The 20,299-nt window shown below is 47.3% G+C and overlaps 1 protein-coding gene across 1 annotated transcript in view; it reads left to right on the top strand.

The window, feature by feature from the left end:
• The window catches only part of LOC146829166 (connector enhancer of kinase suppressor of ras 2-like), a 1,989,112-nt gene that overhangs the window by 1,198,727 nt on the left and 770,086 nt on the right, over nucleotides 1-20,299 (top strand). The window contains exon 13 of the mRNA XM_085606439.1: nucleotides 796-1,045. Within this exon, the coding sequence (XP_085462565.1) occupies nucleotides 796-1,045 (250 nt within the window). The remainder of the gene's footprint in view (nucleotides 1-795; nucleotides 1,046-20,299) is intronic.

Below are 20,299 nucleotides of genomic sequence, written 5' to 3'. Positions count from 1 at the left end.
CAGAATGCAGTCTTGGAAAGGAAACAGGGGACACCCTACTCACATGGAACCAGGGTACTATCTATAACCAGAAACAGTGATTCAGAATGCAGCACACAAAGAAAGAGGAAAAAATGAGGAGGAATAAAGATATATCTCCCTGTTTCACCTCCACTGGGCAGGCATAGGCTTTTGATGCATTCCCAGGTTCATAAGTCCTTGTAAATCTGGGAATGCATCAATATCCATGTGTGTTGCATGTAAACACCCACCACAACGCCCATTGAATGCCTCCTTGATGCTGAGTAAGGCAACGTAGCAACTTGCACTGCTTTGCCTTACTCCATATCTATTAGGCCATGAAAAGCCACGCAAAATGCATCAAACTAATGACGCACTGGTGGCTCAATTGGCTTGTAAAAAAGACTCCAACTTTATTGTTCAACAACAGACTTAACTGTGCAGCACGAGGTGGGTGATAGCTAAGATGATTTTTAGAGTAAAGTGATTGGGACAACCATAGCATGAGAATTTGCTGAGTCCAGAGCTGATCGCATGTTCAGACAACTCCAAATTTATCCAAGTTATTATATGAACTTCATACATTAACTCGGAGAAATTGCAATTTCTATATGAACTTTAGTCAATTTCAACACAAAAAACTGGCACTCGGCTCTGTACTGATCCAGCACAACTCATTATGATATATCCACTAGACTTCACTGCCAGACCTTCCTCAGCGACTATGTCAAGGATGTGCTAGCATCTGTTTTATCCATTTTTTTCTTGTCTTTTTCTCCTCTTTCTTCCAACAACTGACTCTGAGAACTCGCTCTTGAGATATCTGAGTGATGACAAGATCCTGGTCATTCAGGAAGAACCAGTGACGCAGAAAGACAATAAGCGAGACACGGGTCGAAAGTCAAGGAAAAAGGGCAAAAACCCAGGAAGCCCCAACTTCCCCATAAGCCCATCCCTGCTGACGTCCAATGTGCGGCTGGATCCTGGGCAACAAGACGTCTTAAATTTTTCTCTCGCTGAGAGCAACACGGTGCCACTATACCATGTAAGTTCTAAACAATATAAGTTGTGTGTTTTTAAAATGCTTAAGAAAGTGTCTCATTACACTTCTTGGAATGAATTTGACAATTGCAGAAGTGTATTTTCCCCTCAAAAGCCTGATAGTAAACCAGTTGTTATTGCACACATATACCAAGGAGCTAATCTGTTGACGTTCTTTTTTGGTGAATCAAATTAAAATCCATGTTGTTGCTACTGTTCTCATGTTTTGTTTTCTATGTAAGAAAAAGACATGAGATCAGTTTTAAATGTTCATGTGTAATGCTCGTAGGCTGTTTTTTAGTAAGACTATTATGACTGCTTACAATACATTTTTTTAGTTATTTTTCAATGGAATTAGGGTTACCTGCGCCCAGGACTTATGCAGTTCAAAAAAGCAGAAAAAAGACAGAAATCGCTTATAAATGAGGTTAGTGTGACACACCTTTGAAACCAGGACCAGCATTCAGAATGTGAGAACCCACAGTGCTCCCTGTACTTTCATAAAGGTTGCTAATCTGTCACGGAAATAATGTGATGCTATGATGGTAGGCCTTTTTTTTTCACACCAGATGTTTCAGGAATCAATTTTATAATAACCCTTGTCTACTGAATGCCTTTAGAATCTCTTTAGTTACTTGATGGCATTGTGGTAAAATCAATTTTAATTCCAGCTAGAGATATTGAGTTATGTATTACCGGATTACCTCTTTGCCCTCGCTTAAATATTCCTAAAGTCCTAATTACTGATCTTGAAGAACCAGCCCCTTCTTTGTTGTTTATCTTTCTTACCCCGTTGTCTTCTAATAATGAAAGGCATCAGTAGATGTGTGTTTCGTCTCAGAGATTCATTAATACAGCCTACTCCTGTGAGACGACTGATATCATGCATACACCTGGTTTCTGTTTTTAATAGTTTCTTGTGTGCTCAATATATGTTTAAGATAGGCAGACAGTGTTAGCGGAATATCTTTTGACTTAGAAAGGATACAGTTGCTCTAAAAACAAATCCCCCTTTTGTTTTATTTCGTGTGTTATTCTGCTAAGCACCTCACACTGTTCTGATTTGCTTGATCTTGTGTAATAGTGTATTTAATGCACGTCATGAAAAAAGGTCTTCAGAGGGAAAGTTTAATAAGAGCAGAACTTGACACTAGGTTCTACTGTTATCTTGGCAGAGGCTTGGCATTTGCATTGAGCAAGGTGGGGCTCAGGGAAGATCCCTGAGTTACCCGACACTTAATCAGAATCGTTGGAATATTCTTAGACCTGAAAACTGGTTTTCTAAAAAAAGCAAGATAACCACTTCCATGCCACATGGCACCCCAGAGTTATTTAACCCAGCAAGCAGAATCGTATGGGATATGGTGTTAATAGCAACGCTAAGGTTTAACAAGTTCCATCTTGATCTAGTGTCAGTTTGAGGTCCTGAGCCACCGACAAGGTTGTAAACTCAAATTCTATGACCCGGGTGGAATGCTGTCTGGGAGGGTAAAGAAGACTGTTCTGCTCCAGAAATCCATACAATTGCTTATTAATGTGTTTCTCTAAGACCTTTCCAATAAAGGACAGAAGTGATACAGATCTGTAATTTTCCAGTTGCGAGGGATCTAAAGAAGGTTTTTTTTAACAAAGGTTTCAAATTTGCATGTATCCAAGCCTTAGCAACCACTACACTGAGAATGGAACAATTCAAGATATGATATTCCTTGGTTCTGGACAGATAAACGCAGCAGCCTGATTAAGGATATGGGGGAGGGAGGATCAAGAGTCTAGGGAAGAACCTGGTTTAAGCCTGCTGATCAATACTGACAGATAATCTTCTATGGAAAGAAAAGAAGAGAGTGTTTCTTTATGGGCCTCGGTCAGACTAGAAATTTCTCCCTGGGAAGGATCTGTTCCTTGACCAGGGAAAGAGGCATATAAGTCCAATATTTTGCTGGATAATAATCTGTCGTTGCAGCAGGCCAGAACATACACAACTGTTGGAGTGTTTGCGGCATGGATATGACAATTGTCAACATTTTATTTGCTGAATTACCTGCACTGTCCATTTTCTGGGGCAAAGTATTATGTCCACATTCTCCTAATGACATGTTAATGTTTAATTGCTTTACTATACTCATATTTACTAGGGGCATCATAGTTCTTGCTCCATTTTCTTTTTAGGCCTTTACATTTCTTTTTAGGCGCCTGAAGCTGAAAGTCAAACTATGGGGCCGGCCTTTTGACCACAAAACCCAGCCGATCACAAAGCGGGATGGTTTTATCTAACATAAAAGTTATCAATCTTTGAATATAAGATCTGCTCCCACTATATTATCTGCACATTCCGGCTTTGTGAGATTTAGTAGATGATCAAAGTCTACAGCATTTCAATTTAGACCACCCTACCCATGCCAGGCATGTTAAAGGGTGGCTAGGTTATTAGGGGAAAATATCAGAATCTGGACTACAAATTGGTATGATTATGTCATGGAGAAAGACGTGTTAACTATCATCTCAGGTTCACTAGGGAACACAGATTGTAGAAGATGGCCTGTCTTATGCTAGGAATTTTTCACCAATTGTGTCAGTTGAATTGCGGCTAAATCTTGTAGTAAGTTAGCAGCTTGTGAGCATTGTATGAGTGGATATTCAAATTACCTAGAAGAGTAAAATTGGAAAATGTAAGGGCATGAGTGGTTATTACTTCCACCAACGCTTGAAGGAACTGTGTCAGGTTCCCAGGAGGGCAGTAAATGAGAGTCCATGAAAATTCAAACATGTCAGAAAACTGGCGGTAAATGAGAGGCCCTGAAAATGCAAACATGTCAGAAAACTTAAGAGGGATAATTATGCTTCCACAGTCAGGTACAGAGAGCGTAGAAATTACACAACCTAATGCAGATTTGAATGCTATGGCGCTCCCGCCTTCAGTTATGCCTAATGAAATATGCCTAGTGATGTAATAGCCAGAAGGAATAGCCAAAGTAACACCCTGCATTGAGCTCTCATGGAGCCATGTCTCAGTTAGCAACATTACATCTGGTTGTTCCTTTTCACTAAAAGTGAACAAGATCAGTTAGCATCTCTCTGGGTGCTGAACTTGGCTCTTTCTGCAGGGTCATACCCAAATACCTTGCCTTCAATCTCCTTGTTAGACATGTCAGCTTTAGGGAGGTTTGACTTCCTCCTCCATTTTTTCTGATCTTGTTTTTGCTGGCATTAGGACTCTGCACACTTTACCATTGCTAACCAGTGATTGTGCTCTCTCCTCTAAAGATGGTAACATTGTCTTATCCCTAATTGGCATCTTTTGTCTACTTAGAAGTCCCTAGTCACGTACAAAGGGCCTGTAAATGTAATGCTACTAGTAGGCCTGCAGCACTGGTTGTGCCACCATCTTAAGCAGCCAGCCCCAAACCTTCATTTTAAATACATATTAGTGCCCTGGACATCCCAGAGGGCAGGGTGCAATGTATTTAAAAAGTAAGACATGCACCTTTAGGTTTCACATGTCCTGGTAGTGAAAAACTCTTATGTTTGTTATTCACCACTGCAAGGCCTCTCTCCCATAGAATAACATTGGAATTAACTTATTACATTTTATATGTGTAATTTCCAAATGGGAAGAGATGACCAGTTCAGGTTTGCTGTCTTTGGAATCGAAATTTAAAATGCTAACTGTCTCTGGTCACATAACTGGGTGTAGCTGGCGGTTGGGCTTTGTGTATTCCTACTAAATAGCCACACACAATAGGGAGCTTAGGTGTACGGGCCATCACTGGCAGTATGGGAAGTAGGAGCTCAGCACAGCCTTACTTACAACTGAATAGGCTATGTCCTGCCTCCACAGAAAGGACTGCAAACCCCCTGCAGCTAGTCTGGAGCCAGGACAGGGAAGGCAGGATGCTTGAGGACTTCAAAGGGAAACCCCCAGAAGCTTCCCCCCCACTCCAAAGACACAACATGGGCATAAATATTGGACCTCAGACACAAACTCTGCAGTACACATCTGGACCTGTGGATACTCTGCCAGGAAGAAGGACTGCTGTGAGGCTAAAGGACTGCCAATCTGCTGGACTCCTGCTTTGCTGTGCTGACCTGAAGCCTGCTGCCCTCCTGCCTGGGTGAGACGGATTGGACCTGCCTCTCTTGAAACCAAAACCCAGAGTGACTCCAAGGGCTAAATGACTGGTCTCCTGATCTGAAACCTCAGGGACATACCAGGCTTCCAACAACCTTGCATCTGCACCTGTGCTTTGCCATCTATGAGTCTACCTTGCCAAGTAATCCCATCCCAGTCCTGGGCCCTTGGAAGTGGGCTAAAGGTGCGTTGTCAACTTCTCTGGACCCAGCGGATCCGTCACACCAATTCTGCAGCACCCTGGGAAGAACCAATGCATCTCAGCTACTGCGAGGATTGGACCAGTCACAAAGACATTCATTGTAGCTTCAGCCCACATCGGCTTTAGAACTGCCACTGTGTGATACATCCTATGGCACAGGCCTTCACAACTCTCAGTGGTGGTAGCCTCAAGGACGAAGCCGGACTCCACATTGCAGCCTCGCCACATCTTGGACCCAACAATTCACTTCAGCTGCATGACACATCTTTGATGCCGACCCACACAATGCTACACAGGCTAGGATTGAAGGTACTCTGTTTAGTGGGTCTAGCTGGGTCAATGTAGCCAGCCCTCTCTCAATCAGGGTTGTCGTGAACTTGTGATTTGTCTCGGTCTGGCATGACCAGATATCCACAGTTGGTACTTTACTCCTTTTGGCACTCTTTTCTCTAAAAACACTCTATTTCAGTATCTCCGGTTCTACTGATTGGATTTTTGTCATTTTGGTCTTGTTTTATTCATTAAAAACCTCTCTATTCTTCTAACTCTGTTGTGGGCTTCTTTTGTGGTGTGTTTACGCTGTGTTACCATTTTAAGTGTTTTACAAATACTTTATACATTGTCTCTAAGGTAAGACTGACTGCTCTGTGCCAAACTACCACTGGGTGGAGCTCAGGTTAATTTGGGGTTTGCTTGTGCCTTACCCTGACACGATTTGTGGGTGCTGCTTGGCCAGGGCTCACTCCCCAGTCAACCAACAACCCAGTTTCTTAAACCCTGTTTTCTGAACCTATTTTTGTTATCCTTAGGACACCGCTAACCAGTGCTAAAGTGCTTGTGCTCTCTCCTTTAAAACATGTGGGAAATTGGCTTACACCAAATGTGCACATTTAATGTACTTGTAAGTCCATATTAATGTGATACTGCATGTAATCAGGGCCTGTGAATTAAATGCTACTAGTGGGCCTGCAGCAGTGGTTGTGCCACCTACTTAAGTATCCCTTTAAACATGTCTCAGGCCTGCCATTGGGGCCTGTGTGTCTCCCATGTCGACCTGGCAAAATAAACATGTTCTTGAACAAGAGGATCCAGGAGCTTTTTAAAGCAGGTCATGCATAAATGCTCCTTAGTAGTATTGAGAGACACAAGAGATATGCAGTTCCTAAAGGTGCAGGGGAAAGACAGGTCTTTCTAAAAAAGTGCCCTCACCCACCCCGAAGGATGGCATGCTTCATTATTGGGCCTGCTCCTCGTTGGGCCGGCGCTGCAATGCCCGACGGGCACCCGCGAAGGTGTTCTTTGGTGAAGATCTTTTGGTGATGGAGCTGTAGGGTGAGTGCGGGTGTGTGGGCTAGGTAGTGCGGTGAGTGTGATGATAAAATAGGTCTAGAGCACGGGTACTCATAGTACGGCCCGCGGGCCGTCAGCGGCCCGGCAAGCCTTCCTTGGCGGCCCGCGGACCTTGCAGACAGTGCCTGTGCCCTGTGCTTGTCAGGGAACACCGCCGGTTACAGCAGCGCGGAGCTGTGAGGCCGGGCGATTCTTTTAAAGGCCATTTACTTGTTAATGAGGCTTTGTTGTATTTCACCTCTTCTTAGCGCCCCTGCATCTCCCCTCTGATTGAGTGGAGATGCAGGGGCGCTAAGAAGAGGTGAAATACAACAAAGTCTCATTAACAAGTGAATGGTCTTTAAAAGACCTGTGAAGTACTTGGGTGCGGCGGCCGTGTGCATTCCCTGGAAGCCGTCTCAGCGCAGGGTGAGGTGACAGAGGACAGCAGGGTGAGGTGATGGAGGGCAGCAGGGAGTGAGAGCAGGGGGTGAGGTGACAGCGGGAGGAAGACAGAGTGCGACAGAGGGAGGAAGAGGGAGGGAGAGAGAGGGAGAGGAGGAAGACAGGGAGAGGAGGAAGACAGGGAGAGGAGGAAGACAGGGAGAGGGGGGAAGACAGGGAGAGAGAGGCAGACAGAGGTAGGGAAGGAGAGGGAGGGAGACGGAGGGAGAACGGAGGAGGGAGGGAGGGAGACAGAGTGAGAGATAGATAGAGAGGGAGGGAGACAGAGTGAGAGATAGATAGATAGATAGATAGATAGATAGATAGATAGATAGATAGATAGATAGATAGATAGATAGATAGATAGATAGATAGATAGATAGATAGATAGATAGATAGATAGATAGATAGATAGATAGATAGATAGATAGATGGATAGGGAGGGAGACAGAGTGAGATAGATAGATAGATAGATAGATAGATAGATAGATAGATAGATAGATAGATAGATAGATAGATAGATAGATAGATAGATAGATAGATAGATAGATAGATAGATAGATAGATAGATAGATAGATAGATAGATAGATATGTGTGCATACCGGGTCTGGTGGCTCAGTGGATGAAGGCGTCCGCTGCAGTGGCCAGTGTTCAACCTCATGGTCATAGTTTTTTTTTGCTCTAGCCCTGCCCCCTCCCCCACTGGCCCCGCCCCCACCGGTGCGGCCCTCAGCCAGAAACCACACTGTAAATTTGGCCCCCGAGAGAAAGTTTGTGAGTACCCATGGTCTAGAGCATCCCTAACACATGTATTTATTCCCAGGGAGCACAAGCCTAGCTAAAAATAGTGAGCCCCGGCTGGATGTAATGATCCTATAGGGCTATTGTGGTGCATAGGGTCAACATGTTTCATGCCAAAGTAGCCCTAACGGGTCTGGTGGCACTTCATCAGGACCAAGAAGGGATTTTGTAGTACTCAAGCACTACCGCAGTGCTGGTTCATGGATTTGTGTAGTTAACTTGTAACCAGATGCAGTGAAGTGAACCGGGTCCAATTGACCCAGAGGAAGAAGACCCCTTGGTCGGTGGGGTTTTGCTGACGGGTGTTACAGAGCACTTTGTTGCTCTGATGGAAGGGCGGCGAGGCAACTAGCTTCAATTCTACCCTGGCTCCGGGCCCTGTGAGCGAACAGAGGGTTGAGCACAGGTTAATTTAGGGTTTGCTTGTGACTTCACGTTGAGAAGAGCTGTGGTTGCTGCTTGAGTAGGATTTGCCCCCTTCAACCAGTAACCCAATTTCTTACACTAGGTATCTATAGTTTCTCAAAAATAGGTGCTGAGTTGGATTCCCTGTGCAACAGCTTGATGGATCAAACAACACTGACGTATAGACACAAGTTTTACAAACAAGTGGTAATATTTTGGGGGTTTTAAAATGGTGGCATTCTGTTCCCACGCTTGCCCTATCTATACTGTAGGAGTTGGGTCACAGAATAAGAACCTTGTTGAGAAAAACCAGGGTTCCTGGCCTCTGGCGCCATCTAGGAGCAGACGGGCACAGATGAGCTTGCCTTTGGCATGACAGCAGCATGGCCTTTATTAAATAGTGTGGCAGGATAAATGAGCTAGAGCACAAACAAAAATGGTATCTCTGCGTGTCCCAATAAGATGGCAACAAAGATCTCTCTCCGCAATTAGAGTGTGGACCGGGGAGCAACTGAAAAAAGCAAAAGCAATGAGTGCAGAACAGAACAAACGTGCAGAATGAAGGTAGAAGCGCGAAATGCAATTTAAAAGCAATGCCAAAGCTAAATGCAAATAAAATCGTTCAAAAATTTGCATTCACATAACACCACGCCTACATAACAATGGCCCAGAATACCTTAACAATTGCATCACTTTCACAAGCTGTTAGACCTGGCATCATTGGCATGAGTCTCTCCTCCATTTTTTTCTGTTTGCCTCCTCTGTTTACGATGTTTTTGCTGGATTATTGCTTTGGGCACTGTGCCACTGCTGATCAGTGCCACAGTGCAAGTGCTCCCTATGCTAAATTGTTACGTTGATTGGTGTTACCATGATTGGCTTGGTTGACTTACTGTTCAGACCCTAGTCTAGTGCACTGCGCGTGCCAAGGGCGTGTAAGTTAACTGCTGCTGGTGGGCTTGCAGCACTGGTTGTGCCACCCACAGAAGCCGCGTGCAAAATGTGTCTCAGGCCTGCCACCGCGGCGCCTGCGTGCAGTCCCTGACTGCCATGTCGACTTGGTAAGGAAACCTACTTACCAGTCTCTAAACCTTCACTTTGCCACATTTCAGACACCTCTATGGTAGGCCCTAGGGCAGGGTGCATTGTTGGTAAAAGGTAGGTCATGCCCTGATGTGTGTGGCATGACCTAATAGTGAATTACAGCCATTTTCGTTTTTCACTATTGAAGGGCTACCTGCCTCCAATAGGCCAGACTGGGCAGACTGATTATTAACTCCATTATAATCTATCTGACTCAGGGAGCATGGTAGCAAGTCGAGTTTAGTATCCCTGAACTCAGAATTTAATAACACACCCTTTAGGATGGATGGGTTTTAAATTCTATGTTTGAAAATAGCACTTTTAGAAAGTGGCTATTTTCTTGTCCAACTATCTACCGGTCTCTGCTGGTTTGGTGTGTGTGTCAGGGGCTGGGTGGCTCCAGAGGTCTGAATGAGTCAGTGTGGGGTGAATGGGGCGTTTACACATAGAGTGAGGGAAGAGTAGCCTGCCCTGCCTGACACAATACTGGCTCCGCCTCCTGCTGGGCGACTGATAGCCCTGCTTCTGCCAGTGACAACACTGGCTCCGCCTCCTGCTGGGCGGCTGAGGACTCTGCCCTGCCCAGTGAATAGGCCAGGTGCCTCTGCCTGGCAACACCCACAACAAACCTGAGATGGTGGGAATCGCCCTGCTTGGACAAAGGGAACAAAGGGAAAAAGGGGTATAAGAGAAGGACCCCTGAACCAAGAACTCAGATCACTTCCGACAAGGAAACCTGTACCAAGGACAAGAAGCCTGCTGATCTAAGGACTTGCCTCCCCTTTCTGCCAGAGTGCTGTTTTGCTGTGGAGGAACCTGAAAGCTGCTTCTTTATTTTTGCCAAGGAACAAGGAGAGAGGAACTTGGTGTGTACTCTCTGAACACTTGCTAGAAAATCTCCAAGGACTGGAAGAGTGCCAGTCTCCTGTTGAAGTCACAGGGCCAAAGGACTTCACCATCTACGGAATTGCTGAATTGCTGGAAAGTGTTGTTTCCAGTACACAAGGGGAAATCTGCAGTCTCGACGCCAGCAGCAACGCCAGTGAGCAGTGGGTATCGGCCCCGGCTCCAAGTGACCCCGTCTCGACGCCGGTATCGACGCCAGTGAGGAGTGAGTATCGGCTCTGCCTCCAAGCGACCCCGTCCCGACGCCGCTGCTGATCGCATCGACTCGACGCCCTTCTCGACGCCGTGAGCGCTGCTCCGGCCCGACATCCCTCGACGCCGCTGCGGATTGACCCGACTCTGAGGCACGATCGACGCCGACCTCGACGCCGACATCTCGACGCCGTGGATCCTCGTTTTCTTCGTTTCTCAAGGTACTGTACTTGTGGGGTCTGTTGCGACTCCAGGCTCGACGTAGCGCTCCTCGCGGTCGACGCCGAACCTTGGGAATCTTGTAGACTCGACGTCGTGTGACTCCTGTGGGGGTTACATTGTTGCCAAAGAACTGTGCTCAGAAGAATACTTTGCTAAAGAACTATTTGCCAAGAAGAAACCTTACTTGAACTATTATTTTTCCTTCCAAAGAGTATTTATTAAGACTGTGGTATATTTTTGTCGTTATTTGGTCTTGTGCTAAACCTTATATAAAGATCCTATTTTTATAATAACTTCGGTGTCGTGTCCATCTGTAGTGTATTCACTTTATTACTGTATGTGGTCATAAATGCTTAACACACTGCCTCTGAGATAAGCCTGTCTGCTCTGCCAAGCTACCAAGGGGGTAGCAGGGGTTATCTGAGTGTGTAATCCCCTTTCCCTGACTAGAGTTGGTTGGTCCCTATTTGTCTGAAGTGTATACCTCTGCCAACTAGAGACCGCCGGTTCTAACATTGGTGGTCAGCGGTGAGGATTTGAACTTTGCATTTATGACTCATGTGCAGTGATTAGTGTACGCTACATAGTGAAAGCAGACCATAACGCAGCCACAATCTGTTTTTGGTAGGATATCCTATTTTTGTTCTCCGCTTTCCTGGAGCTTATTTTTTCAACACTGCCAGTTTTGACCATGGAGAATGCCGGAGCGACTACACCTGTGGAGATTGTTGTGGGGGAATTTGATAAGGAGAAGATAGATTCCTACACACTAAAAGATCTAAAAGGATTTTGCAAGCAGTTTAAAGTTCCTACCACAGGTGTCTCAAAGAAAGAGGGCTTCCTCAAAGCGCTGAAGGCCTGGTTAGAGGCCAGAAATCCCTCTGATCCGGTGGTGGTACCGGAAGAGGAAGAAGAAGAGGAAGAACCCACAGGTGGGCCAGTGTCATCTCCAGGCAGTAGTGCGTCCTCTAGGAGCCTTTCCCCCGAAGAATTAGAAGACAGGGAGAAGGAGAGGGGGTACAAGTTGGAAATGGCAAAACTTAAATTAGGAGGGCAGTTGGAATTAGAGAATGCAAGAAGCAAGAGAGAAGCTGAAATGGAGAGCAAAAGATTAGATTTTGAGAGAGAGAAATTAGCGTTTGAACGTGAGAAGATGGTGAGGGAGATGGAGCTTAAAACTAAGAGTTTAGAGTTGAATCCCTCTGGTGGCAGCACTCCATCCGTGCCTGCAGAAAGTAGGTTTTATTTTCCTAAAGATGTGATCAAAGATTACAGTAAGAATGAAGATATTAGCCAATGGTTTAAAGCATATGAGTTAGCGTTATTGGCCCACCGGGTCCCTGAGAAAGATTGGGGAACGGGGTTGTGGAGCCGCTTTACAAACGAGGGGAGAGATACCTTGTTGAGCCTTCCTGCTGAGGATAGGATGTCTTATACTCATATGAAAGATGCTTTAATGCTGAGATATGGCTTAACTCCAGAAAAGTACAGACAAACCTTTAGAGAATGTAAGAAGTTGCCTGGTACTACGTGGGTTGAATATGTGTCTTTTTTCTGCAGAACCATGGATGGTTGGATAAAGGGTAGCAAGGTTGATAGTTATGATGCTCTTTATGATTTGTTTGCTTGGGAGCACTTGTCTAATAACTGTTTTCCAGAGCTACGCCAGCACCTTGTTGATAGCAAGCTATCTAACCCTAGAAAACTTGCTGAGGAGGCGGACCGCTGGGTCAGTACCAGGGTCCACAAGGGTCCAGTGGGAGACTCAGCCAAGGGTGGGCAGGGTCCCCAGCAGAAGAGTGGGGGGGACAGGGGTAAACAGAGGGAGTTTCAGAAAGGGCCCCAAAGTAGTCCCCAAGGGAACCAAGGGAAGGGTTCCCAGCCTCCCCCTGTAAAGAAGCCAGAGGCCCCGACAGGTAAACCTGTTCACAGGGGCCCCATGACCTGCTATGCCTGTAAGCAGGTGGGACACCGTTATTATGATCCCCAGTGTCCCATGAAGGATTCGAATGCACCGCCGCGTGCACCCCCTCGTCAGGTAGCGAGTGTAGCCCTGGGAGGGGAGGAGATGGGTGCCCCCGGTGGGTGGGGTCCCGCAGAAATGTCCCTGGTCTCTTTAGGAGACGTGGAAATGGTCCCTCCAACCCCTCTGCCTAGTAACACTAAGAAATATAGGCAGTGGGTGACCATTAATGGCCATAGGGTGGAAGCTCTCAGAGACACCGGAGCGAGTGTGACAGCTGTCAAGTGTCACTTGGTGTCCAGAGAGCAGGTGGTCCCTCATGCATTCTACCCCGTTGTAGCTGCTGACAACTCACAGAGTAAGTGTGAGGTAGCTCAAGTTCCTTTTGAGTGGGGGGGGGTCTCAGGTACTCTTCAGGTTGCTGTGAGGCCCGCCATGCCTGTTGATTGTCTCTTGGGCAATGATTTGGAGGACTCCCCTTGGGCTAAGGTGGAGAGAAAAGCGCATCTGGAAATGTTGGGTCTGCCTGAGTGGGTGTGTGCGACCACCCGGTCCATGTCAGTCAGTAAGGGTGTTGATGGGGGCCCGGAGCCTGAAAGTATGGCCCAGGTCCCAACCGTGAAGAGAAGAGGCAGGGGGCGCGGGAAACCGTCCCCCATCGTTCCCGCGGTCCAGGAGGGAGCAGACCCTGAGGGGGATGCCCTGGAACCGACAGGAGAACAAGTGGCCGAACTGGGAGACCTGCCCGAGCTGACCCATTGGCAGCAGGATGGTGGTCCCTCCAGGGAGGAATTTTGTGCTGAACAGAAAGTGTGCCCTTCTCTTGTGGGTATGAGGCAGCAGGCCTCAGCCCAAACGACAGGTGATCAGTCAGGATCACATTGGGTCTACTGGGAGAACGACCTCCTGTATAGCGAGCCTAAGGCTGCTGAACCTGGGTCAGCCCGTGTGCTGGTGGTACCCCAGCGCTTCAGAGCCTTCCTACTGGGGTTGGCTCATGACGTTCCGTTAGCTGGACATCTGGGGCAGGACAAGACCTATGACAGGCTTGTCACCCATTTTTATTGGCCTCAGATGAGAAGGGATTCAGATATCCATTGTAGGACCTGTCAAACTTGCCAGGCAAGTGGGAAAAGCGGGCGGAAGCAGAAGGCTCCCCTCCAACCTTTTCCCGTCGTCAGTACCCCCTTTGAGCGAGTGGGAATTGACATTGTGGGGCCACTGGACCCCAAGACAGCCATGGGCAACAGGTTTATCCTGGTCTTGGTGGACCATGCCACCCGGTACCCGGAAGCCATCCCTCTCCGTACAGTGACGGCCCCCGTGGTGGGACGGGCACTGATGGGTGTTTTCTCCCGCATGGGGTTCCCCAGAGAGGTGGTGTCAGACCGGGGCACCAACTTCATTTCGAATTATATGAAGTCTCTGTGGAAGGAGTGTGGGGTAACCTACAAGTTTACCACTCCTTACCACCCTCAAGGTAATGGGCTGGTTGAGAGATTCAACCGGACCCTAAAAGGCATGATCATGGGTCTTGAAGAACCAATGAGGCGTAAATGGGACGTCCTCTTGCCATGCCTGCTGTTTGCTTACCGTGAGGTGCCACAGAAGTCTCTAGGGTTCAGCCCCTTTGAGCTTTTGTATGGTCACCCGGTAAGAGGACCTTTGAGTCTGGTCAAAGAAGGCTGGGAGCAATCTCCCAGGAAACCTCCCCAGGATGTATATAGTTACATGCTGGCCTTTAGGAACCAGACTCGGCGCTTCAGAGATCTTGCTCAGGCAAATCTGGAGGCCAGCCAGGAAGAGATGAAGCGGTGGTACGATCAGAATGCCACTCTGGTTGAGCTTCAACCTGGTCAGAAAGTTTGGGTCATGGCCCCTGTGGAACCTTGTGCGCTCAAGGACAGGTGGACCGGACCATTTGAGGTTGTGGAGAAAAAGAGCGATGTCACCTACTTGGTGGACTTGAAGTCTCCCAGGAACCCCTTAAGGGTCCTGCATGTCAACCGGTTAAGGCCCCACTTAGAAAGGTCCGAAGTGGGCATGCTCCTTGCCACAGATGCTGGGATGGAGGAGGAGAGTGAGCCTCTTCCTGACCTCCTGTGTGCAAAAGAAAAAGATGGGTCAGTGGATGGTGTTGTCCTCTCTGACACACTGACCCCTGAGCAGCAGCAAGATTGTCGCCATCTGTTGGTACAATTCCCTGATCTGTTCTCCTTAATCCCTGGTGTCACTCAGTGGTGTGTCCATGGTGTGGACACTGGGGACAGCACTCCTGTGAGGCACAAGGCCTACAGGGTGACTGAAAAGGTCAGAGCATATATCAAGGAGGAGGTCTCCAAGATGTTTGCCTTAGGGGTGGTTGAGTCCTCTAGCAGTCCTTGGGCCAGCCCAGTGGTCTTGGTCCCAAAGGCTGCAGCGCCTGGTGCTTCACCAGAACTCCGGTTCTGTGTGGATTACCGAGGACTCAATTCGGTCACCAAGACTGACGCGCACCCCATCCCCAGAGCTGATGAGCTCATCGATCGGTTGGGGGCTGCCCGGTACCTTAGTACGTTTGATCTAACGTCTGGGTACTGGCAGATCGCCTTGACTGATGGGGCAAAAGAGAGGTCTGCATTCTCCACACCAGATGGGCACTACCAGTTCCGTGTGATGCCCTTTGGGATGAAGAATGCCCCTGCCACATTCCAGAGGTTGGTTAACCAGGTATTGGCCGGGCTGGAAGATTTCAGCGCCGCCTACCTGGACGATGTAGCAGTGTTCAGCGCCAGCTGGGAGGAACACTTGCGCCACCTCCAGGAAGTGTTGTTGGCCCTGCGCAGAGCAGGCCTCACAATCAAGGCTAGTAAGTGCCAGATTGGGCAGGGTTCAGTGGTGTACTTGGGGCACCAAGTAGGGAGTGGCAAGGTGGCCCCCCTGCAACCCAAGATAGATACCATCCTGGCTTGGGAACCGCCCAAAACCCAGACTCAGGTGAGAGCCTTCTTGGGTCTCACGGGTTACTACAGGAGGTTTGTCAAGGGGTATGGCAACATTGTGCACCCCTTGACCTCGCTGACTTCCAGGAAGCAGCCGAGACTTGTGATCTGGACTGACGCCTGTCAGAAAGCCTTTGACACCCTGAAAACTGCAATGTGTACAGCACCGGTCCTCCAGGCACCCGACTTTTCAAAAGAATTCATTGTCCAGACAGACGCTTCAGAGCATGGTGTGGGGGCTGTTCTAGCACAGATGAATGAGGAGGGCCGAGACTTACCTGTAGCCTTCATCAGCCGGAGGTTACTTCCCCGGGAACAAAGGTGGAGTGCGATAGAGCGTGAGGCATTTGCTGTGGTCTGGGCGCTGAAGAAGCTAAGACCCTACCTGTTTGGGACTCACTTCCGGGTTCAGACAGACCACAGGCCCCTCAGATGGTTAATGCAGATGAGGGGTGAGAACCCAAAGCTGTTGAGGTGGTCCATTTCCCTACAGGGGATGGACTTTACGGTGGAACACCGCCCTGGTACAGATCACGCCAATGCTGATGGTCTGTCCAGATTTTTCCGCCTTAGTGATGAGGACTCCCTGGGTGAAGGGTAGTTCTCCCCACATTTCAGCTGGAGGGGACACGTGTTAGACCTGGCATCATTGGCATGAGTCTCTCCTCCATTTTTTTCTGTTTGCCTCCTCTGTTTACGATGTTTTTGCTGGATTATTGCTTTGGGCACTGTGCCACTGCTGATCAGTGCCACAGTGCAAGTGCTCCCTATGCTAAATTGTTACGTTGATTGGTGTTACCATGATTGGCTTGGTTGACTTACTGTTCAGACCCTAGTCTAGTGCACTGCGCGTGCCAAGGGCGTGTAAGTTAACTGCTGCTGGTGGGCTTGCAGCACTGGTTGTGCCACCCACAGAAGCCGCGTGCAAAATGTGTCTCAGGCCTGCCACCGCGGCGCCTGCGTGCAGTCCCTGACTGCCATGTCGACTTGGTAAGGAAACCTACTTACCAGTCTCTAAACCTTCACTTTGCCACATTTCAGACACCCCTATGGTAGGCCCTAGGGCAGGGTGCATTGTTGGTAAAAGGTAGGTCATGCCCTGATGTGTGTGGCATGACCTAATAGTGAATTACAGCCATTTTCGTTTTTCACTATTGAAGGGCTACCTGCCTCCAATAGGCCAGACTGGGCAGACTGATTATTAACTCCATTATAATCTATCTGACTCAGGGAGCATGGTAGCAAGTCGAGTTTAGTATCCCTGAACTCAGAATTTAATAACACACCCTTTAGGATGGATGGGTTTTAAATTCTATGTTTGAAAATAGCACTTTTAGAAAGTGGCTATTTTCTTGTCCAACTATCTACCGGTCTCTGCTGGTTTGGTGTGTGTGTCAGGGGCTGGGTGGCTCCAGAGGTCTGAATGAGTCAGTGTGGGGTGAATGGGGCGTTTACACATAGAGTGAGGGAAGAGTAGCCTGCCCTGCCTGACACAATACTGGCTCCGCCTCCTGCTGGGCGACTGATAGCCCTGCTTCTGCCAGTGACAACACTGGCTCCGCCTCCTGCTGGGCGGCTGAGGACTCTGCCCTGCCCAGTGAATAGGCCAGGTGCCTCTGCCTGGCAACACCCACAACAAACCTGAGATGGTGGGAATCGCCCTGCTTGGACAAAGGGAACAAAGGGAAAAAGGGGTATAAGAGAAGGACCCCTGAACCAAGAACTCAGATCACTTCCGACAAGGAAACCTGTACCAAGGACAAGAAGCCTGCTGATCTAAGGACTTGCCTCCCCTTTCTGCCAGAGTGCTGTTTTGCTGTGGAGGAACCTGAAAGCTGCTTCTTTATTTTTGCCAAGGAACAAGGAGAGAGGAACTTGGTGTGTACTCTCTGAACACTTGCTAGAAAATCTCCAAGGACTGGAAGAGTGCCAGTCTCCTGTTGAAGTCACAGGGCCAAAGGACTTCACCATCTACGGAATTGCTGAATTGCTGGAAAGTGTTGTTTCCAGTACACAAGGGGAAATCTGCAGTCTCGACGCCAGCAGCAACGCCAGTGAGCAGTGGGTATCGGCCCCGGCTCCAAGTGACCCCGTCTCGACGCCGGTATCGACGCCAGTGAGGAGTGAGTATCGGCTCTGCCTCCAAGCGACCCCGTCCCGACGCCGCTGCTGATCGCATCGACTCGACGCCCTTCTCGACGCCGTGAGCGCTGCTCCGGCCCGACATCCCTCGACGCCGCTGCGGATTGACCCGACTCTGAGGCACGATCGACGCCGACCTCGACGCCGACATCTCGACGCCGTGGATCCTCGTTTTCTTCGTTTCTCAAGGTACTGTACTTGTGGGGTCTGTTGCGACTCCAGGCTCGACGTAGCGCTCCTCGCGGTCGACGCCGAACCTTGGGAATCTTGTAGACTCGACGTCGTGTGACTCCTGTGGGGGTTACATTGTTGCCAAAGAACTGTGCTCAGAAGAATACTTTGCTAAAGAACTATTTGCCAAGAAGAAACCTTACTTGAACTATTATTTTTCCTTCCAAAGAGTATTTATTAAGACTGTGGTATATTTTTGTCGTTATTTGGTCTTGTGCTAAACCTTATATAAAGATCCTATTTTTATAATAACTTCGGTGTCGTGTCCATCTGTAGTGTATTCACTTTATTACTGTATGTGGTCATAAATGCTTAACACACTGCCTCTGAGATAAGCCTGTCTGCTCTGCCAAGCTACCAAGGGGGTAGCAGGGGTTATCTGAGTGTGTAATCCCCTTTCCCTGACTAGAGTTGGTTGGTCCCTATTTGTCTGAAGTGTATACCTCTGCCAACTAGAGACCGCCGGTTCTAACACAAGCCTTTCAGACACCTTCGCTCATCCAGACTCCTACTTGCACACATCCTACACATAGGGAAAACCAGATCCGGCGGTCAAGCCTTCACCTACAAAGCTCTGAAAGCATGGAATGACATGCCGCTGCTCATAAAAAACTTCTCACTCCTTGAATTCCACAGGAAACAGAAGATATGTCTTTTCAAATAATAACGCTAAGCCCTAGGTTTGGCTGGACTCATACCTACTCAGCGTCAGACTACCAGGGCATCCCTATAACTTAGTTGGTGATTTGCGTTCTTGACTGGGGCATTTTCCTGAGCAGAGAACATAACCTTCACTTGCAATTGTAAACTGACCCATTTTCCTGGCAGTTTTAGTTAGTGATGGCAAAAGAGCTGGGACCTGAAGCCGGGAAACAGATACGGTTGAATGTTAATTTTACAAAAGATGTTTAAAGGAAAGTCCTAATTTAAATAATGCCACACAAATGCAACATAGTGTGCATTATCTCTTTAATATTGTCAATTCACAGCAAATGGAATTCCCCATTCCGATTACAAATCCAATAAGCCTGTAGCATTTCTAGACTTCTGAAATCATCAGCATTCTCCCATTTTTTATTACTGTTTGTGTGCTGCATTAATATTTTACAAGTTGCCTCTAACAAAAGCCTGACTGCTTTTGCTCCAAGCGACCAGAGGGTTAAGCACATGTTAAATGAGCAGGCCACCCTGACAGAGAATGTGGCTGTTGCTTGAAAAGAGGTGCATTAGCAGGGTAATGTCCTCAATGCAGTCTTGTACTGAGTTGTAATAATATTCTGATATAGTGTTTCAATGTCAGGTTGCTGGAAGGAGGACCATGTGTTGATGTTTTCTTCTAGCATGAGTAGTTGTGTATATTTCTGGATGTTTTTAGCTCTGCATGAATCTTTAGATTTTTTTATTGAGACGTTTGCAATATTTTCTTTCAGGATATGTAAGGAGGGTGTGTTGTTCTTACTGATTGAATTCATGCATTGCTTAATAGTCTAAAAGAGAACGATAGGATACTAGGACAGTTATTCGTTTCTTTGGTCTTTTCCTTATGTAGTTGTCTTTGGTTGAAATAATTATGTCTGTGTTTTTTTCTTTGTTCTTTTATGGCCATTAGTATTTTTTAGTCATAGATCGCCATGCTTTCTGAAGCTTCCTTGTTATTGTTTTGGTGATGTTAAGAGACTTTGTCCACCCCACCGCCCGTGATCTATTTCTAATAAATGTGTGGGTAATGAGGGCTTAAACATCCTGGATCCCTCTGGTTGTAAACTGAATACAGCAGTGAGGAATGTGTAGTGTTTGTGGTGTCGGAATTCATGGTGATGGGCTTCGGATGTTTTGTGAGTAGTTGAATGAGTAGATCTTTTAAAGGTCTTCTACATATTTCGAAGGATTTGGGGTGTTGCTGTTGAATGTTTGTCAGAGGGATAGAAGGAATTTGAACGGTAGCATCATCAGACAAATATTATTGGGTCCTCTACTGATATGGAGTTAGTTTGGTGATAATCAGGACAATGGTTTTGCCTTTCTTATGTGCAGCAGATGTGCCCTGTAGAATGAGGTTGTAGTGTGAGCAGATGTGCCACATTTTGTCATTGCAGTTCTTTTTTATGTTTGTCTGTTTTTTTATGTTTAATGTTCTAGTGAATGTCAAACTTTATGAAAATGAAGTTTGAGTGCAGACTTTCCATCAGATTGGTGAGTTCTTCAGGTTATTATGAAAGGAAGGGGTGTG

The sequence above is a fragment of the Triturus cristatus genome, chromosome 5_2 (genome assembly GCF_964204655.1).
Source record: "Triturus cristatus chromosome 5_2, aTriCri1.1, whole genome shotgun sequence".
NCBI lineage: Eukaryota > Metazoa > Chordata > Amphibia > Caudata > Salamandridae > Triturus > Triturus cristatus.
This window is presented reverse-complemented; position numbering and strand designations above follow the sequence as displayed.